The following is a 21374-nucleotide window of genomic DNA, read 5'->3' as shown; positions in this document are numbered from 1 at the left end:
TTAAAGTTTGAAAAATGAAAACACGTATTTATATACTAGTATTTTGCCAAGAGCTATTTTAATTTTTTTTTCATCGCTTTACCCACATATAGCTGTACATTTTGGATATCTGTATCTATAATTATGAAGTTATATAGCATAAAGAACAATGAAATAGGGAGCTAAATAAACAAACTTTACAGAATTAAAACAACAGTGTTTTGTTCTCTTTTTCTTTCAACTATAGTTCTGCTGGACACATCATTACTAGTGATTATGGTGGCAATATATATCTTTTTCATCTCTTTACCCACAAATATATACTTAGTAAACATATCATATCTCTATAATTTCCACAGATACGTTATATAGGTTAAAATTGGTAAAAGTGTTAATGTTTGGAAGAAAATTTTTGGTACAGGACTTTACAGAATTAAAACAGGATATCCTGTCAGACATTTCCTTTTGTTCTCTTTTTTTTTTTTTTATAGTTCTGTCAGGTTTTTTTGGAGGTACAAAATTTTTTTCATTACACTAGTGATTTCAATTTGCTTCCAATATACATGTATATAGTTAAAAATTAAGACCTCAAGGACAGAAGATACGTTCCTAAATAATAATTTTAAGAAAAATTCCAAGATTTTGTCTTTTTAAGAATAATTACTTCTTTAATATGTTTACTCACAAAAAATTGAGGTACCTTACCAGGCATTTGTGCGAGATAGCAGAGAATAGTGTTTCTTATATAATTCATATGAAAAATAAAATTATTTTCCAAAATTAGATCTTTTAGCGTTTCAATTTTTAAAGACTATTAGAAACACTGTATAAGAAATTAGAATGTAATTGAAATTTGAATATTTTTATACATATTTGAAAAATATACAAAACAAATTTTTTAGGAAACCGCAATGCAATATCGGATAGTTTACCTTATTTTCAGATCAACAAAAATTTTCTAAATGCAGGCCTACCTTTAATCGAAAAGTGAAAGCAAAAAAGGCATTTCTATAACCAATTCAATCATTAAAAAATGTGCTAGATTCTATGTCTAGATTTTTAAATAATAAATGGAAGATCTGAGCAGTTAAGTTTGTCAGAATATTTCAGTTATTTTGTTTAATATATTTAAAAATTTTCCCTATAAGAAATTAAACAGGCACTTAAATGCTCAAACAATACACACATGATTTTATTTTCAAAATTAGAGAAAAAGGAAACACAAAAGAAAACGAACTGTAAAGAAAACAAATACTCTGCCTGATAATTGAAGCAAATAAAACTTTTCAAAGTATGATTATGAAAATATTAATAATGCCATACTTTATAGCTGTGCAGCATCAAATTTCTATATATGTGCCTATAGTTTTACTCTTATATATATTTGCATGGAAAACCCAATAGTTTTGACAACGGGATAGACGTGATTGAATTTTATTCAGTCTTAACTATTCAAATTATGATATGACTGTAGTATTAATGATGCCATTTACTTTGGTACATAAAATCTCAGTTTAATTAATTACCCTTCTATGGCTTTGATGTCACAGTTTTTATTGTGTTATTGAAATACGACATTAAAAACCAGTAAGAGATGTACTGCAGTCGTCAGAGATAAAGATTTAAGATGAATTTAAAAAAAGGGGGCTAAGAAGGGACTTGAATGAGTTTGCACTGAAGAGAGGAAAATCCAGGCCCCCCGGATTTCACAATTCCTGTATCCGCCCATGCGTTTTCGCTAAAGTGGAGGTGACCATAAGACCGGAAAGACTGATTTTGCACGATATATTATGGGTCCATCCGACAAAGCTAGTAATAATTTACGACGTCTAAGTTTGCAAGGCTGTACTGTAGTAGATCTTGGTTATAATTCTACTGATATGAAGATGTGACATTAAGAAGACTTTATTCTTAGAAATTCTGTTATGTACCAAATCAGTTAGGAATAGTGGATAATTACAATAAAAACATGGGTTGATGATGATAAAGTTCCAATAGATCATCCAGTTGCCATATACATGGTGTTTGTTAGTTTGCCATAAACATTTTCAGTCAATTATAAAGCATTCAAAAATGAAAAAGGTGTGGTAGATTTTGTGGAAGTTTTTTTTTAATGCATTGAGATATACTGGGTATTACTCCAGTATACGAGGGGGTGATCAAAAAGTTAGCGAACTATCTCTATATTTTCAAAAAACAATTTTGTGACACATAGTCTTAAATTTGGCATAAATAGCATATAAAATTTGATTGTTTTAGCGAAGGAAGGGAGTTGCTTAAAATTATGTTTATACTGTTGTCCAGTGAAAGCATGCATGATTGTGTCCTTTGTCACAATTTGATAAAAGATCGTCAATATGTAGATCTTTACTTATACGACAAATAATGGTTGGTGTGTGTGATATGTCTTGTATTACATATTCAAGGGTTCAAACCTGTTAACGGCTGTATATACACAAATATATACAAATACATATATATCTTGGAATATTCCAATTTATATCCAGTGAAAGCAAACTGTAGTGGAGATGTGTCCTTTGTTTAGCAATTTGATATGGAGGATCGCCAATTTACAGTTAGAAAAATTGTTGAATATCTTTACAATAATATAATTATTAAATCCCTAAAATACCGTTTCCTTGTAGACTTTAAAAATATTTTTTATGTTTAGATAAAAGAAAACGTGACATTAAATAACAACCATTTCGTTTCACTTATTAAATCATTGACAGAGGACTTGGGTTTTGATGAAAAAATTTGTACTCTACTCCTACAAGCAAAAAAAAAAAAAAAAAAAAAAAAAAAAAAAAAGGAAATGTCTATTTCCCAAACACGAAAATCCTATTTCTTGGGGGGGGGGGGGGGGGGGGGGGGGGGGGGGGGGGGTATGCTCCTTATATAAATTTTCTTCCAAACATTTGGCCATTTTAACCTATACTAAACGTACTGGTTTTATTATATAATGTTCAAAAAAATATATTGCATGGTAAGAAATATGTAAATCCCTAAAAATCTTTACTTTAGCTTCTGTGACAAAACGCTACGAAGCATGTCACTATTTTGAAAACCGCAAACTATATCCATTTACTTTTTGGAAGTAATTTAATTAGTTCGCGAATTTTTTTATCATCCCTGGTATCAGTGAACAAATATTGCACATTAAAATTGGAAAAGACTAATTTGAAAAATTTTCAACACAGAAACAAACCCTATATATCATTTATTTTTGAGAAGTATTTTGTTGATCAAATAAGGCTCCTCTATCTTTAGTTGTACATAAAATCCAAGTTAATCTTAGAACACATTTATTTTGGTTTAAGTCATGTTGTAGTAAGACACGTTATCATAACAGAAATTTAAAAAAATATATATAATTATACACAACTAGACATTAAACTTTTAAACATACTTTGATTGTGCAATACAATAAAAAAAATCACAAACAATTCACAAATACAACTGGAAAAAATTCACACATGTAATACTTAAATATAGCATCACAGTTAAAATGAAAGAATATGGTATGCTTAAAAATTGTTCATTCAATACTTTAAAAAAAAAATTCCTTTTTTGTGTGATTAAATATATTAAGTAATCAAAAATTCCATAGCTCTATTAAAAAAATGTAAGTTATAAGCAAAGCAATTGAAAATTCCATAAGATGCATGAACAGTTTCATTTATTATTGAAATTATATTAAGTCACTAATTTGTATACAAATAATTAATTTGTCAAGTGATTATTTTGTATCAGATTATGACGTCATAATAGCCTTAAATAGCCATAGTAGAAATAAAATTTTAATCCACTTTAGCTGTCGTGTGAATGCAATTTAGTATTATACTTTGCATTAGTTTACTTCATACAATTAAATTCTCCGTGTGAACAGGGCATTTTAATGAAGATTCCCTCATTATATCTTTCATACAAATCAAGATTAAACCTGAAGTTATTTGGAAAAATTTAACTGCAAAAAAACATAATAGAACTCAACATTTAATCTAAAAATATGTCGGTCACATGCATTTATCTGCAGAATGATTGGTATTTTGCTTCTTTAGATACACCATCAATGCAAGTTTGGTTTGTACAGTTCATATAGAACATACAACTATTATGAAATTTACATGATCAAAAAGAATCAACCTATCAATATATTGTTAAGTTTTAAAATTAAAATGAGATCAAGATGGAATATATGTAAAACATTTTTGTATAAAATTCTCTAAAATAAAATTCTAAAAATTACCATAAATCATTCTGTTATCTTGACTAGATTAAAACAACACCTGAGAAACATGAATTTTTTTGTCATTAAATGATATCACAGCAAGCTTTTGATTACGTGTTTTTCTTGGAGTACTCTCCCCTAAAGCTGAGAAGAGCTTTTGTCTTAGATCCTGGCCTGTCCAGATTGATTGCATGACCACAGCGTGGAATGATGTCCACTCTTTGACAGTTGGGCAGTTTGTCCCTTAGTACACTGGCACCAGAAACATGGACAACCTACAGCATATATATGAACAGTTTCTGCTACTTGCATTGCACATTAAATAGCTAAAAGTATTAAAGTGAAGGTTTTTAAAGTACTGTAGATAACCAAATTTTTGCAATACTTTAACTTTGCGAGTGGGTCATTAACTCTTTATTAGTGAAACAAAATTTTCAAGAATTGTGGGTATTGCTCTCAGTAATCTTTCGTAATACAGTACTAGTATACACAAGAATGAAATTTTCTATATCCCACTGTCTCGCAATGAAGTTCTCACAAATAAAGTGATTTACCATACATTTTAGATGGAAAACTATTATTTTATAGATTGTAGATTCAATTAATATCATGTTATACAAAATCATCAAAAAAATATATAAAGCTGCTACATATTTATTTGATAATTTCTTTCAGTTTAGGCTTAGGGCACAAGTTTAGTCATGAACAAATAACTGTACACATGACCCTTATACCACAAAGGAGCCCTACCTGATCTTCTTGTCCCCACACAATGTGGGAGGGTACCATTATTCTTGGGGCTGTTCTTTCTAGTAATGTTGCATTTCCTTCTTCTGCAAGGCCCTTTAATACTGGCATAAACAAATATTGTCATTTAATAGAAACATATACTTTACTTTTTTATTAATATTGTAGCGGTCACACTAATACATGAAAATATAAATGTAAGGCATATAGTGACAGTAAAAAATCAAAATCATCAAAAAATTATATTACAACTGACTAAAAATTTATTTGATAATTTCATTTCCTTCAAAGATTGGATATTTTAATAAATCAATTATATAAGGTTTACGTTAATAATTTTTATGTGCTTCATATCATCATCTTGAATTTAAAAAACTCCAAGTTGTAATAATTCGGAGCTGAAATTTTGAACTTATCATGTAAATGTTCTCTACATCAAAATTTGAATGCTTGATTAAATAATATATCACTATATTTTTACATTTAAACTTTTCAACTTCCCAATTCATATGTCAGAACATCACCATATGGGAAATGAATCAAATTTTTACCATAGACCTAATGTACATAAACCTTTTCTTTGATTGATATTTTAATGCAACCTAATAGTAACCTAAATGTGCATTATTTACAAAAATTACAGAACTATAAACTCACATTTGAGATAAAATCCATGGTACTGTTTTCTCATTTCCTTCTTCTGCAAGGCCCTTTAACACTGACATAAACAAATATTGTCATTTAATATAAACATGCAGCACACAGTCATTTCATTCAAAGAGTGGAATATTCAATAAATCAATATAAGTTACATATTAAATAAATTTTACTTGCTTCATATCATTATCATGAATTTTACTTCAGAGCTGAAAGTTGGAATTCATCCTGTAAATGTTTTCGACATCAACATTTGAATGCTTAGATTAAATAATATTTCACTATATTTTGAATATTCATTTAAACTTTTCAACTTTCCTATTCTGACATATGTCAGACCATCACCATACAGGGACTGAATTTTTTTTTTAACATGGACCTTTAGTTACTTGTAATTTTCTTTGATTTATATTTTAATGCATGTAATAAGTTTATGTATCATTTCCAAAAATTATAAAACTAAAAACTCACATTTAAGATAAAAGCCATGGTACTGCTTCCTCATATCAATTACTCCCTGCAGAATCTACAAAATAAATCTTCCAAGTAAGACATACATTTGTTAACTCTGCAAAAGCAATAGTAATGTATTCATTACAATATTTTTGTATCAAACTAAATCCAAATGACAAACTAGAAATTTGTCAATGGGAAATGAATGACCAGCTCTGGATTTATTAGTAATGTAGCATGAACAAAATAAATCTTGCTTCTTTGTTTAACATTAGGATAAGGTCAAGGTCAAAAGGAAGGTTAAGGTCAGAAAATTTATACCCACTTGACAAGTGTAGACAGTACAGATGTAAGAATACTGAACTCTTGCATATACTATGAGTAAATTCTTTATAAGTTATCTTGGTAACCCTTTTGGCTAGACTCCTATTTACATGTATATATCATGAAACACTGACACAGAAAAACAATATGTTAATGCTAATAAAAACAGAAAACACAGCTAAAAGATTGGTAAAACTTTCTTAGCTTCTGTACCAATGACCAATGATTGGAATTTTAGACCATAGAAATCAAACAAACCTGTTTTGGAATAAAGCTACTCTTATGATACTGTGCAAAATCTAACAAATACTGCATTTCATCTGGGCTCTGAGGAAAAAGAGGGCAGTCTTTTAATATTGTGTCCTCGTCTCCTGATTCTACAGCTTTCTGTATCTCCATGGCAACAGAGGTCTGTTCAGGAGTTCTCACTGAAAATTAATAACGAAAAGAAAATGATAAGAAAGTACAGACAAAACTGAATACAATCTAAAAGAAATAGAGAAAACTTTGGTATCACAGTATCAAAAATACTAAACTAGAGGTACTGTGAGCAATGAGCTCACTAAATAATACCCCCAGCCTCCCATATGAATATAATGGCAGTATCCATGTTTTCCTCTGGAAAATCCAAAATATATGTCAGATCAAAAAGTAAAATAGGAGGTGCACAATGGCAATATGTAATAAAGATTCTGTGAAAGTTTCATCAAATTTCCTTCAGTGGTTTAAGATAATCTTTTAGCGGATAAAATGGGTACCCCAATATATTTACGGAAATACCGATTACTACACTCACACTTTTCAAGCCGGGGGTATAATGAGGTTACATGGACAAAAAGTGGTTGGGGCTTACATGTACAATGCAATTCAACCTTCAAAGTGCAAGAATAACAATACATGTACAGACTTGTCCCTAAGACCCAAGGACTGGGAAATTTCCCTGTCTATCATGATGTTATTCTGGCATTCCTCCTCAACAATCTACTAGGGCAGAGCCAAAGACACTCTTCTTTTTTTTAAATGTTCCCTGCTACTTCCTGCTACTTCCTTTCCTAGAGACAACCCTAATTTTGTATATTTTAACTAATTACCAAGTTTAGAAACTGTCTTGTATTCATTGATTCATAAAATTTTACTTCTTTACACAATTCCTTTATGTTCCTCCCCTATAACTTAGCTTACTTACTGGCAGGACACATCATGGTCACCCTGTCCACAACCTGTGGATACTCAGCAGCATACAGGCCTGCTATAGCACCTCCCATAGACAGACCAACTATATGTATAGGATCCCCTGACATCCCTAAAATCTCTATTATCTGTAATGTGTCATCAGTAGACAATGAAATGTTCAATTTATGTGAAAAAGCCTTTGCTAGCAAAAAAAAAATTAAAATTAACTAATCATTGCATAGTAATTTTTCTATGACATTTTTATGTTAATTACACTAAAACAACTGTGCATTAATTCATGAAAAGTGTTTAATTTTTTTTTCTATAATAAAATTAAAACATTGAACATTAAAATTAATTTCATACCATCTTACAAATGTGTTTAACTAAATCAATAAATGAAGGAAAGTTTACTCTGGGCTGTATCATTATACCTGGTGTACCATGCTGATAAGTCCTTCCAATGACAAGTCGGTGCCCTCCACTGGGGTCTCGCTTTCTCCGTTTCCAGGGAGATCTAAAGCAATGACATGAAGATCACTGGGGAGATTCTGTGAAAGATATACATGTACACCCTGAACATGGACAGAAATTTACATTTACTCCATAAAAATGTCCTTAATTTACGTGTTGAATATTGATTTAAAGAGTAAATGAATAAAGCAATATTTGATGAGGATGACTAATGAAGATGTTTACTTTAACAAGAGGTGCCCACATTGATTTGTCAGCTGAGAACCCATGAAGAAGTACAATGCTAGATCTTCCTTTCTGTTTATGTCCTTTCTCCCCATAACAAACTTTTCTCCCATTTAAAGTAATATACTTAATTTTCATTCCACTCCATAAAACTGTCATTCTGAAAGAGAAAAAAAGCCTTTTATCAGCCATCATTGATAAGCCACAAGTTTTCTTTCCATTCTATTTTCACAAAAATTTGTGGATTTCAAAAGTAGAATGGACATGAATCCTGTGGCTTGCGACAATGTTTGGCAACAAAAACACATTTCAGGAACCAAACAGACGCGGATCCAGTCATTGACTTCTAATGCTCCAAACCTCCGACTGTTCATTCCAATTTAAGACAAATCCATGTTTTCCAGGGGGGGTCCAAGGTCACTTTTTACTTGCTTTAGCATATGAATTTATAGCCTTGCAAATTTCAAAGACCAAAAGGGGGGGTATGTACAGGAACCATCTGAAATAACAAAATTGACATGCCAAAACAGAATTTTCAAATAATCCTCCAGTCGTGGTATGCATACTTAACAAAAATTCAGCTAAATTTTTTTGAAAAGATGCTGCTTTCTTACCTTAAGTAATAATGCACTATAAGCTCTGGTTTTTTCATAAAAAGGTAAAAAGAAGCTGCTGTGATTGTGGTTACAAAGACCAAAAGAGGATAAAACAGGGTATGTACAGGAACCATCTGAAATAACAATTGTCAAGAAGTATATTCAGACATAAGTAAAGGTTGTATTTTATGATTTATGATTTTTGACTTAATATAAAAACTTCTTCGTTAATTTTTCAATGTAAAGAATAGGTGGACTAAACCAGCCAAAAAAATGCCGTAAATTTAACTTTCATAAAATGTTTAATTTTTTTCATCATTTAAACCCCTGATATATTATCACCATGTATTCATGGTACAGATGTGAATTAAAAACGCTCTTTTTGAGGTAAACTAAATAAATATCGAAGACATGGTGCCTGATTTTTTCTTGAAAATCAATAGATAATCAGGGTCACACATTTTTCATCATCTGAATACATAGTCAGCACATGTTTGTCAGCGGTTCTTAAGAAAACTGTACTTGTATGTTGAACAAAACAGTCATATCAAAAGGAGAAGAGCCGACAAACGTGTGCTCATACTTAATTTAACAAAAACCATGTTCAAAACCAACTTCTCGCTTCCATTGTTTTGACTGCGTGAACCTTGATTTTACTTTGATTGACCTGTTAAACATTGCAATTCATCACGTGATGTCCACCTGTATTCTTCAACCTGACCTCGATCTAAATCATGTCTTTGAGCGTGTTTGGTTGCCATTTTCAGAATTACGCAAATTTAAAGTTGTTTTAATTTTGCCTGTCATCACATTTTAAAAATAATTTCCTATAAAATATCGCTGTAATATGCTAAGCATGTATTCAAATTTTTGGATTGAGAGAGGGATATATAGAGAGATGTCAACCATGATGCCGATCGATAGCTCCGCCTCCTATAAATATTGATATGTGACCTAAAAACCACCCAGGGTACATGTCAAATTGTAGAAGACGACACTTCTGTATCATTGCTTCAATTTTCATACATGCAAAAGGGCATTGTTTTTATACAAATGTTCTACCTAATATAATCAAGCAAACATAGCTCTTTCCATTGCTTATAATATATTTTGGATTCACTTCATTTACAGCTTGGTAGAGGAGTCACACAAAAGATCCAAAATGGGGTGTTAAGTCCACCCATTCTTTATATCCCATTTGCATGATTTGGACATCATTTCTCAAACACGCTATTATTTATGTTGACATGTATCCTATTTTTATTTGGCCACAAATGAGTCCTAACTTTAAAGGTAGATATAGATTATGATATGGCAACTTCATTAAACAGCTGTTAAATGCCCGAGACCACAGCTTGTGAAGAGATAAGTGCATATCACACGATCATAATAAGCTTGCTTTTAACTTCAGTCAATAGTAAGCCAATGTCAAAATTTCACATATTATTACTTACCCTTTTTTTTCTTTTTAGAGTGATTTGCTCATGTGACAAAAGATAAAAAATGTGATAAAAACAATCAATGCTAGCAAATTCTCGCAGGAAATGCTTCGGTGGGTTATAAAAGAGAAAACCAATTGCCGTATAAGTAGCATATTTCCGGTTTATTGAGAATCAGTCAGTGATTGTTGGGATATTCTTCATCGTCCTGATAAAAGCACATCATGCTTTTGATTTTCAGAATATTTCTGATTGTATTATTTTTTCGTGTAAATTAATTTTTTTATGTTTTTTTTTCAAAGTGTGCTTCATGAACGAGTTATCTAATAATATCTGTCCGTGTGTCAATACAAACAACACGATTTTCTAAAAAAAAAATTTTTTTTCCCCCTCATTCTTGATTTTGCAAGGCCATAATCTTTTTTTGCAAAAGAATTTTAGTGCGTATTTTTCTCGTATCGAATGTGTATAATTTCATTGTTTGTTATTGGAGGTATTTGCTACATTAAGGCATGATATTTGCACATGTATGTTTTGCTAGATAAAGTAGATTTATCTTTTCACTTTTATCAGAAATGTCCCTGTATGATGGTTTAGACATTGACAAAGAAGAAGGTGGGAGTACAAAGCCTGTAGTGGGTAAGTTTTATTATTTAGGCATGGTTAATAGAAATATAGCAAATGGCAATAAAATGCGCACTTTGTCCTGAACATGCTCAACAAGAGGCTTGCAATTTCATTGCCCGCTTGGTCAGTGGTAAGAGCATCTGCTCTAGAGTTGTGAAATAAGGAGTTGATTCTTACGTCACTGGTTTGAATCCCACTGTGGGACATGAAGACCGGTCCTTCCAATGTAACCATATCAACTGAGTCAGAGGTCTCTTGTCGCAGTAGGTGCTGGCACGAAAAAGATTCCTCACAGCTCAATGACCCAGGGGCCCGTTTTACAAAAGAACTTATGATTAAGACCAAAAACTTCAGATGATTGTAACATTCTACAAAATTAATGATTCTGTTTAAAATTGCTAGTGTAAAAATATCTAACTATATTCCTTTAAGAAAGATTAAAATTATTTTCGATATATTGTTGTTTAGAAAGTTATACCTGGGTGCCATAAGTTCTTTTGTACAGTGTATTAAGACAAAATTTGTAGCTGTGCACTGGCAAGTGGTGGCATCTCCATATAATTGAAAAATTCTTGAGAAGGACTTTAAACAGCAAACAATTCAACAAAAGCTGAAAGGGGCTTGCTCCTTCGTTTATAATAATTTTTTTTTTTAAGTTGTATTTTGCAAAATACTATATAACAACACAAGAATGATACCTTTTTGGACCCCCTTTCCATGATGTTACCTGTGTTTTTTGTAAACTGTAGGAGAAACAGCAGTTTGAGTGTAATTCACTATAATTGTATAATTCACTAATCCTGTTACATGTATCTAACTTTCAGCTGGATGGTCCTCTAACTACAAACTTCTGCAGTCACAACTACAGGCCAAGAAAGCATCCTCCTCCCAAAGCCGGGTAAGCTCAAATGCAAAGACTAGTAAGCTCAATCACAGATTTAAGTAAACTCAAAAACAATGTCTGAAGTAAGCTCAAAAACAGAGACAAGTAAGCTCAACAACAGAATGTAGTAAGCTCAGTCACAGAGTGTAGTACTTACAGTAGCTTAATAACAAAGTCTACAGTAGTAAGCTCAATAACAGGGTCAAGTAAACTCAAAAACAATGTCTTGTAAGGTTCAAACTTGACTCTGAACAAAAGACTCTGAACAAACCTGTACATTCTCAATGTTTCAGAAAGCTATAAAGAGTGTACCTGTCAGAGATTTCTTTTGATGTTAGGACCCCAACTGTGCAACTTTGACATGAATAATAAAGACATTATTAGTCAAATTATAAAATTTAATTTTTGATGAATAATATTCAAAATTTTAATTACATTCTGATTTCTATTGAACCAGTTATTTATCAGTGTTTGAATATGTTTTATATCTGTATCTTGCATTATCTTTGTACACACAAAGTATTATTTTTTATAATAGAAAAGTCCAAAAGGATTATATAAGAAATCCAATGATTCCGAGCTTTACTTCAACCAGATAACTGGCAGGGTAGGCAACAGACTATGTCAGAGTTCAAACATGTTTTATGTAGCAGAAAATGTTATATATACAAAATCTGTTTTTGAAAATTTTATGTTTAAATCAAATAAGAAATATGTACAGATTTATATCTTGAAACAGGTATAAGGCTTAAAGCCTTATTGAGACTTGTTATTTATCAGTGTTTGAATATCTTTATAGTTTTATATCTGATATAACAAATTTCGGATATAGCGAACTGATCTTTGTACACTTGAGGTTAGTATTATTTTTTATAACGAACTGTCAAAGATTATTAAAAAAATGATAAATTGAACTTACTTTATTTCCTTTTCGCATTTGATGGACAAAACTCAAGAAAACCTTAATGATATGTTTAGCTATATTTGCTTCAACCAGATAACTGGCAGGGTAAGCAACAGAGCTCAAAAGTAGAACTAATTCTGTTGAACAGAAAATGTAACATAAGTCTGTTTTTAAAAAGATTGTATGCGTGTGTACATCAAATAAGAAATAGGTACAAATTTATATATCTTCAAACAGGTAGGAATACTACTACAAACATCCAAATTTACATGAGTTTATTAATGAATGATTCATTCTTTTTCTTTTTTTTTTTCCTTTTACATCTGAAAAGAGTTTATTTGTTTTTGTATTTAGATAGAGAGGAGTCCCAGAATGCCTGCCAATCTTGGTAGCTCCCCCTTCATTCCTTCAGAACCCGTGCCCTCCCTGACAGGAGTGGCTGATGAGTATGACCCCCTCAGACCCAATGATTACGAGGACTTTGTCAAAAAGAGGAAAGAACAGCGAATGAAAGAGAGAGAGGAGGACATGAGAAAGAGAGATAATGACGAGGATCGACACTCCAGGTAAAATAATGTATTATATATGACACTATGGGTTGGAGAGGAATATGTAAGTTTTTGAAACTTTTGTCCAGTCCCTTTGACATACTGTTAATAAAATATGTTCAAAAACAAAACACTACAGGTCAACAGGTGTATTATACAGTAAAACACACTTATGATAATTGCCAGGGATGGACGATTTTGCATCTTTTAGTGTAATTCATTATATGCTTTAAGTTTATAAAAAAAAAAAAATCTTATAAATTAAATGGAATTTTCTGATGTCAAAAATGTAGCTTTATTTTAAAATCATATAAAGAATTTTAGATTTGCCTTGCATATCCCCTAAAAACTTGTCTAGATTAGAAGTGGTTGTAAGTGGCTGTGTTATGGTGTCTTACAGGAGACGTAGAGATCGGGACAGAGATCGAGATAGAGATCGTGATAGAGATAGAGATGATTACAACAGGAGAGGAGGCGGGGAGATGGAGCGAGCGCAGCGAAGGAGAGATGAGGAGGAGGAAGATGATTATCAGAAACCAATGAAACCAGGTCAGACAAAAAAAATCTGTCAAAATTAGATCATATGATCAGTTTGGGTTATAAATCAGGTCAGGAAATCAGGTTAGAAAAAAGTTAATTCTGTCAAAATTAGCTCTTATGGTTAGTTTAGGGTATGAAACCAGGTCTGAAAAAAGTCAATTCACATCAGCCAAAAATATAGACTTTTGGGCAGCCTAGCTGTGCCTGTAGAGTTCATACTGAAATAGTAATACTAAGCATTTCATTAAAAAAAACTTGAAATGACGAAATGATTTGTTAAATGACTTTTCTATTTTGATTTTGACAGGTGGAGGAGCTGCTATTGCCCCTCCCTCATCACTCATTGAAGAGGACCAGGTATCTAATGGTCAGTATGATCTCCATCAAATACAAGTATATTACTGTGTACCAGTGAAGTCAGCCCAAGTTTATATTTATCCATCAAAATAAAGGATTAAAAAAAAGAAACACTGAATTTTATTGGCTTACTACCAAAAGTTTTGAGAGGAAAGTAAACAGAGAACAATTTTTAGATGAATATGCATCACTGTCATTTGAAATTTAGATCCACTGAACACAAATGAAGTTATATTATTTAGTTTATGCATCCGTTTATTTGTTCTAATTTACAGACATGGGTGGTTCCCCTATTATGCCAAACAGATCGGGATCTCCACCCATGGGATACAGCATAGGGTTAGGGTAAGTTCATTCTGATGTTCTCATTTGTGTTGTATGATGGGCATTTTGATTTGCATGCTGTTGTTATCTTCAATTGGAATGCTGAATTACTTTAAAAAAAAGTATACCATATCCAAACTCAGACTTCTTAAAAAGAAATTAGATACTGTAGATCCCATATTTTGCACAAGTACATGTACTTTATATCGCAAAATGTCCCTTAAACATTTTGAGAAAATTGAATTGCAAGTGGACTTTTGATCTAGAGCTTTCAAATTGATTTCAGTTGCATAAAAATAATAGAGAGTAATTTTATTTTCATGAGTGGTGCTTCTCACAAAATTACAAAATAATTACATGTATATAAAAACTGATACTTTCTTATTCCAGAGGATCTGTGGCCTCTAAGATCATGGCTAAATATGGTTACAAGGAGGGGCAGGGTTTGGGGAAGTCTGAGCAGGGCATGAGTACAGCACTGTTTGTGGAGAAGACAAGCAAGAGAGGAGGAAAGATCATACACGAGAAAGATCTACCCAAAAGTAAGTCATGACACTGTTAGAAAGATCATACACAAGAAAGATCTACCCAAAAGTAAGTCATGACACGGTAAGAATGATCTACCCAAAAGTAAGTCATGACACTGTAAGAAAGATCTACCCAAAAGTAAGTCATGACACGGTAAGAATGATCTACCCAAAAGTAAGTCATGACACGGTAAGAATGATCTACCCAAAAGTAAGTCATGACACGGTAAGAAAGATCTACCCAAAAGTAAGTCATGACACTGTAAGAAAGGTCTACCCAAAAGTAAGTCATGACACTGTAAGAAAGGTCTACCCAAAAGTAAGTCATGACACAGTAAGAATGATCTACCCAAAAGTAAGTCATGACATAAGAATGATCTACCCAAAAGTAAGTCATGACACTGTAAGAAAGGTCTACCCAAAAGTAAGTAATGACACGGTAAGAATGATCTACCCAAAAGTAAGTCATGACACTGTAAGAAAGGTCTACCCAAAAGTAAGTCATGACACGGTAAGAATGATCTACCCAAAAGTAAGTCATGACACGGTAAGAAAGGTCTACCCAAAAGTAAGTCATGACACGGTAAGAAAGATCTACCCAAAAGTAAGTCATGACACGGTAAGAATGATCTACCCAAAAGTAAGTCATGACACGGTAAGAAAGATCTACCCAAAAGTAAGTCATGACACGGTAAGAATGGTCTACCCAAATGTAAGTCATGACACGGTAAGAATGGTCTTCCCAAAAGTAAGTCATGACACGGTAAGAATGATCTACCCAAAAGTAAGTCATGACACTGTAAGAAAGATCTACCCAAAAGTAAGTCATGACACGTTAAGAATGATCTACCCAAAAGTAAGTCATGACACGGTAAGAAAGATCTACCCAAAAGTAAGTCATGACACTGTAAGAAAGATCTACCCAAAAGTAAGTCATGACACGGTAAGAATGATCTACCCAAAAGTAAGTCATGAAACGGTAAGAATGATCTACCCAAAAGTAAGTCGTGACACTGTAAGAATGATCTACCCAAAAGTAAGTCATGACACGGTAAGAAAGATCTACCCAAAAGTAAGTCATGACACTGTAAGAATGATCTACCCAAAAGTAAGTCATGACACTGTAAGAATGATCTACCCAAAAGTAAGTCATGACACGGTAAGAAAGATCTACCCAAAAGTAAGTCATGACACGGTAAGAAAGATCTACCCAAAAGTAAGTCATGACACAGTAAGAATGATCTACCCAAAAGTAAGTCATGACACTGTAAGAAAGGTCTACCCAAAAGTAAGTCATGACACTGTAAGAATGATCTACCCAAAAGTAAGTCATGACACGGTAAGAAAGATCTACCCAAAAGTAAGTCATGACACTGTAAGAATGATCTACCCAAAAGTAAGTCATGACACGGTAAGAATGATCTACCCAAAAGTAAGTCATGACACTGTAAGAATGATCATACACGGGAAAGAATTACCAAAAAGTAAGTCATGACACTATAAGAAAGATTTACAAAAAGTGTTCAGAGTGTCAAGAATCCATTGAAAACAAGTGGTGTCCATGGTGTTCATTTGGAAATCCGATAACTGTTGAGTCCAAAAAATCACTGTGACCATCATAGTAAGCTGCAGTCTTAGACATGAATGTTTCTTTAATCTTTCTCCAAACCTATCCAAACATACATGTTTATATTGTCCATCTATTAAACATACAGATACTCTATAACTGTGTGTACTATAAACCATAAAAAAAACTACAGACTTTAATAAAGGTACATTTCTTCTGAAAAATCTATATACTCTTGATACATGTTTACTGGTATTACTCTGTGTATTGATTTAAGAAATCTATAGAGATTCAAGCTTTTTTACAATCTATGTGTTTAAATGCATAAACATTCATTATCGACTGTGTCAGTAATCTTTACTCCATCATTTGTTACAGTTGTCGAGCCACCTTCAAGAGAACCTGCTTCAAACACAAATTTAATGAAAAATCCTTCAAAAGTGGTCTTATTGAGAGTGAGTTTGGAAAATCAAATCATTTCTAAAGAACTTTCAATCTGACCCTAGGCATGATTGGTTCATCTATTGAAGAAATATTTTCTAAATCATTTAAAGCTATTTTTAAAATGTTTATGGAAAATAATGCAAAAACAAATATGACAAACATTAAAAACAGTAAACATGTATTCCCTCTCTCCCTTTGTGTAGAGGGAATTGGAGTAAGTGCTACAGAAAGGAAGACAAATTTTAAATGAGTTTTTGATGACTTGTAGAACATGGTAGGCCCAGGAGAGGTGGATAAAGATCTGGAGCCAGAGACCGCAGAAGAATGCTCCAAATACGGAAGGGTCATCAAATGTGTCATATTTGAGGTAGGTGTTGATTATTGCAGCATCCCCCCAAAAAACCAAATACAGTAAAAACTAGTTTAAAAAATTGCTTTAGAGGAAATTTAGGTTATATGGTACTTTTTACAACTTACTCAGAAGACTTTCATGGTAGACGTTATAAGGCAGCAAAAGTTTAAGGTCTAAGTAAAATCCTGGATAAAGTTTTTTGTACTCTTTAAAAAAAAGATAAATATTTAAAAAAAAAAATAATTCCTGGTGATAAAATTGAGATTTAGTCCTTGGTTAAGATTTTTTAAATTACTATGCCTCTTCGAAGAAGGGGGGGGGGGGCATACATGTATTGCTTTGCTGCTGTCTGTCTATCCATCTGTTCATTTTCTTTGCAGAAGTGCAAATTCTAAAATTGAATTTGGTAAATTCTTTGCAGAAGTTGCACATACTGAAATAAAATTTGGTAAAACTATACAGATTTATCGTATTATTATTAAGAATACCTAGGCCAAGTTCTGTTTTGGATACAGTTGAGCAAATTTTGAGTGAGTTATGCCCCTTGTACAGCCTGTACTTAGAAAATTCCAATTATTTGCAGTTTTAATTCATTATCTTTGGATGCATGTCCATGTCCCAAGGAGGGAGTGGGAGGGGGTTAAGTGTTTCAAAAATTATTTTTATTAAATTAGTTGTTAATGATAAAACTGATTTTGTTACATGCAAATACAAAAATTTACACAACTATGATTTGACATTGGTAAGAAAGATATACATGTATGCATGCATGTTAATTTAAATCATATGCAGAAAAAAACAAAAACAAAACAAAACATATTACCTAACAAAGCCAATGATGTGAATATATACATGAATTTTCACTACAGTATTTCTGTTGGTAATTTTTAGATTCCTAATGGAGAGGATGATGAAGCTGTGAGAATCTTTGTTGAGTTTGAAAGAGTGGATTCAGCCATCAAAGGTAAAAGCATTTCATTTAGCTTGATTTGAAAATTTTCTGGGGTTGTATTCAATTATTGAAGTGCTTTTTTAGAGTATGCATTTATAAACTAATGGGTCAAAAAAATTGATCATTTAATTTCTGTCAATATATAAAAAAAAGTCAGCACACATGTCATTCAACTTACATTTATCAGTTTGTCTGTAATTTTTTTGCCTGTCCCATGAACTCTTTTTCTTTTACAGCTATCATTGACTTGAATGGTAGATTTTTTGGTGGCCGAGTCGTCAAAGCTTGTTTTTACAATTTAGACAGATTTCGGAGACTGGATTTAGGTGGAGAATTAGACTCCTGACCATAGTGTATTATCATCATCAAGTCACATTAACCATTCATTCATGTCTAATTTTAATGCAAAAGTTGGTTTATATAGTGCAAAGTGATAACATTGAATGACTACAGATTTTTAACGAGGCTAGGGGGTGGAAGCCATTTTTAGACTATTTCAATCTCCTTTAAAAGGAGAGCTTAATATAAAGATATACAAAATGATAAAATTTTAAAATCAAAATATATGAAATTTTTCTTTGCCAAATGATAGTTGACAGCTAAATATATACCGTATCCAAAAAATAAGTTAAATCTGGTGGTTAATTTGGGATTAAATTTTTGACCCGCCAGCCTCCTTAAGAATTGAATTTGAGATGTTTATGTACTTCTTTGAGTCAGTAGAAAGCACTGTACATTAACATTTGTGTAATCCTAAAAAATTCTGTGTACAATTAACATGCAGTTTGATAATGGAAAAGAAATGCAAGTCTTCAACAAATGAAGACTACTATGTTAGCTCATTAAATATGCCATACATTTAAAGTTTCTTTATTTATTTCATTGTGTAAAGTGCTTGTGGATGAGGTTATGGAAGAAAGCTGAAATTACTGGGTAAAAATTTTGAAGGGGATTGCTTATATGTATTTTACCATAAAATTGTACGTTTTGAAATTCTCCTCTGAAATTAAACATACCTATATATAAGCTCTCCTGTACTGTAGTTTATGGAAGTAGATCTTTGATGGGTGACCTTTATTCCGGCTTTGACAGCCTTTTATGTTGAAGTACTCTTAATAAACAGACAATTGTCTGTTTAATCATGCAGGATGATTCTTAATTTATCAGATTTCAAAGAGAAGCAAAAAAAAAAAATTCATTTACAATGTTAGGAACTTTGTATTTTAATGCAACTAACCAATAGGTACTTTTTGTACAATTATGATCCATTTGGGAGGATTTAGCAGGAATGTTACACGAACTGGGCATATGACTATACATGCATCTATATTACCAATAGAAAACTGAATGAAAACAGTGTTTCTATTGCACATAATCCATATACATGCATATACAGTGTATATCGGGTTTGGCTAGGAAATAAGGCATGTATATGAAATAACTGGGCCCAGATGGAACATTACAATTTCAAAGGAAAAAGCAAACAACCATTATATGCTATTTACTTTATTCACCTATTTATGTACAATATAATAGAGAGTACATAATGATGTCTCTGCTATCTTCGTTTCCCACGATGCACTGTAGTCCAACCCTCCTCCTCTTCTGTTTCCATTTTTTCTGAAATATTTGAAAATTTGCGTAGTAAGTTAAAATGTTGTGTCTCAGCTTTCAGTTTAAGTGAGCTAAAAGGGACCATGGAGGACAAAATATCTCTAAAAAACTATGGAAATTTAACAATTGCGCAATATCCCTGTACTGACCCTCTTTTGATTCCTCTTTTCCTTCTTTGGATCTAGTGTTATCAGTTCCATTATTTAAGCCTCCATTACAACTGGCTTGTGATAAGTTACTTCCCCCTGGTCGATCACTGTCCTATAAAGATATTTGTATTACAAAAAAAATTGCCATGTATATGATAAAGATTTTGAAAATTATTCTGAAAGCAAGATCCTCCTCCTCTGACCTCTTCATCTTCCTCCTCCTCCTCATTACCAGCCACTCTTGAACAGTTCTGGACAGCAGCTTTAGGGAGGCACCTTACTTGTTCTCTGACTTCATCTTCTTTGCCCTCACAGCACAGTCTGTAAACTTTGCATATCAAAGTTGATATCTGAAAATAACCATTCCTTATTCAAGTATAACAAGGGATTCATAAACAAAGTTCTGACTTGTAGAAAGACCTTGTGGAATTTAATAATGATAAATTAGAATAAAAAAAATGTGTATTAGTTTTAGATATTTTTTTCATTTATTGTTATTCTTCATTATTAGTTAAGATTAAGCATTATCCTAACCTGTGATAAACTTCCATCCTCAACAATAGTATCAAACTCTGTATTCATGACGTCAGCCAGAAAATCATCTAGTTCATACACCTCTATATCCTCTTAAAAAAAAACTATAATAATTATTCTCAGCTCAATCGTACGATAGATTTTTAAACAGATGAAGTAAGACACTGTGAAATTTTCTGTGCAACTTTTAAACTGACAAATTCCCCATTTTCTCTGATTTTGGCATGAAAATACACCCATTAGCCCGTGTAATTTTTAAATGGATGAATTGTTATTAGTTGTTTACAAATTCTTTAAATGATTAATCATAATACATATAACCTCTATATGCTTACTGTTTTCTCTGAACCACTGATCCACTGCCGTGATCATCCATTCTGCCTTCTCTCTACTCTCTGCACCACCGAAGCCCTGGTTGACTGCTAACTTCAAAATGACAGAGAGAAAAAAATCTATATAACTCCAGATATTGAAGCCCAAATTTCGTTAAATGTAAATGGATAATAATTACCTGAAGTACAGTCCAACTGTCAAAAATTGTCGCAACAGCAGCTGGAAACAACGTGTTTTCCCCGGATGTCATGATTCTAAACAAGATTTGATTAAGTCGTACGTGTAATGTTTCAGGTACCCTCATGAGAGAAAGAATGTAACAAAAATAAATTTTATTTTGCTATTTCTTTATTCCGTTCCATACAACATTTAAGTAAACAAGCAAAAAGTAATAAAGTGCAAAATGACAATAAAAAATATC

At 32.2% G+C, this 21374-nt stretch overlaps 3 protein-coding genes across 3 annotated transcripts in view; 1 reads left to right on the top strand and 2 right to left on the bottom strand.

Moving 5' to 3' along the window:
• The window catches only part of LOC134255268 (xanthine dehydrogenase/oxidase-like), a 41756-nt gene extending 22978 nt beyond the window's left edge, over positions 1-18778 (top strand). The window contains exons 36-48 of the mRNA XM_062737782.1: positions 10678-10738; positions 10872-10937; positions 11750-11823; positions 12347-12415; positions 13067-13278; positions 13661-13809; positions 14108-14167; positions 14433-14502; positions 14872-15023; positions 16954-17030; positions 17288-17386; positions 18263-18335; positions 18560-18778. Of these exons, the coding sequence (XP_062593766.1) occupies positions 10678-10738; positions 10872-10937; positions 11750-11823; positions 12347-12415; positions 13067-13278; positions 13661-13809; positions 14108-14167; positions 14433-14502; positions 14872-15023; positions 16954-17030; positions 17288-17386; positions 18263-18335; positions 18560-18669 (1272 nt within the window). The 3' untranslated portion in view covers positions 18670-18778. The remainder of the gene's footprint in view (positions 1-10677; positions 10739-10871; positions 10938-11749; positions 11824-12346; positions 12416-13066; positions 13279-13660; positions 13810-14107; positions 14168-14432; positions 14503-14871; positions 15024-16953; positions 17031-17287; positions 17387-18262; positions 18336-18559) is intronic.
• Positions 3892-10391, bottom strand: LOC134255255 (monoacylglycerol lipase ABHD6-like). Its single transcript, XM_062737770.1, has 9 exons — positions 10314-10391; positions 8878-8993; positions 8264-8423; positions 7999-8115; positions 7578-7710; positions 6650-6819; positions 6086-6140; positions 4961-5061; positions 3892-4485 (listed from the first exon to the last, which is right to left on the bottom strand). Exons 2-9 carry the CDS (start codon positions 8991-8993, stop codon positions 4321-4323), a joined length of 1017 nt encoding a protein of 338 aa, XP_062593754.1. The 5' UTR covers positions 10314-10391; the 3' UTR covers positions 3892-4320.
• A 1035-nt stretch (positions 18779-19813) lies between the features above and the next one.
• On the bottom strand, positions 19814-21266 carry LOC134255192 (pre-rRNA-processing protein TSR2 homolog). The gene is made up of 6 exons (XM_062737695.1): positions 21132-21266; positions 20956-21046; positions 20621-20712; positions 20274-20436; positions 20087-20185; positions 19814-19943 (listed from the first exon to the last, which is right to left on the bottom strand). Exons 1-6 carry the CDS (start codon positions 21255-21257, stop codon positions 19882-19884), a joined length of 633 nt encoding a protein of 210 aa, XP_062593679.1. The 5' UTR covers positions 21258-21266; the 3' UTR covers positions 19814-19881.
• Between the last annotated feature and the right edge of the window lie 108 nt (positions 21267-21374).

The sequence above is a fragment of the Saccostrea cucullata genome, unplaced genomic scaffold (assembly GCF_032062105.1).
Source record: "Saccostrea cucullata isolate Sc308-1 unplaced genomic scaffold, CSIRO_AGI_Scuc_v1 ctg127, whole genome shotgun sequence".
NCBI lineage: Eukaryota > Metazoa > Mollusca > Bivalvia > Ostreida > Ostreidae > Saccostrea > Saccostrea cuccullata.
Note: the sequence above shows the minus strand (reverse complement) of the source record. Positions and strands in the feature narration are given on the sequence as shown.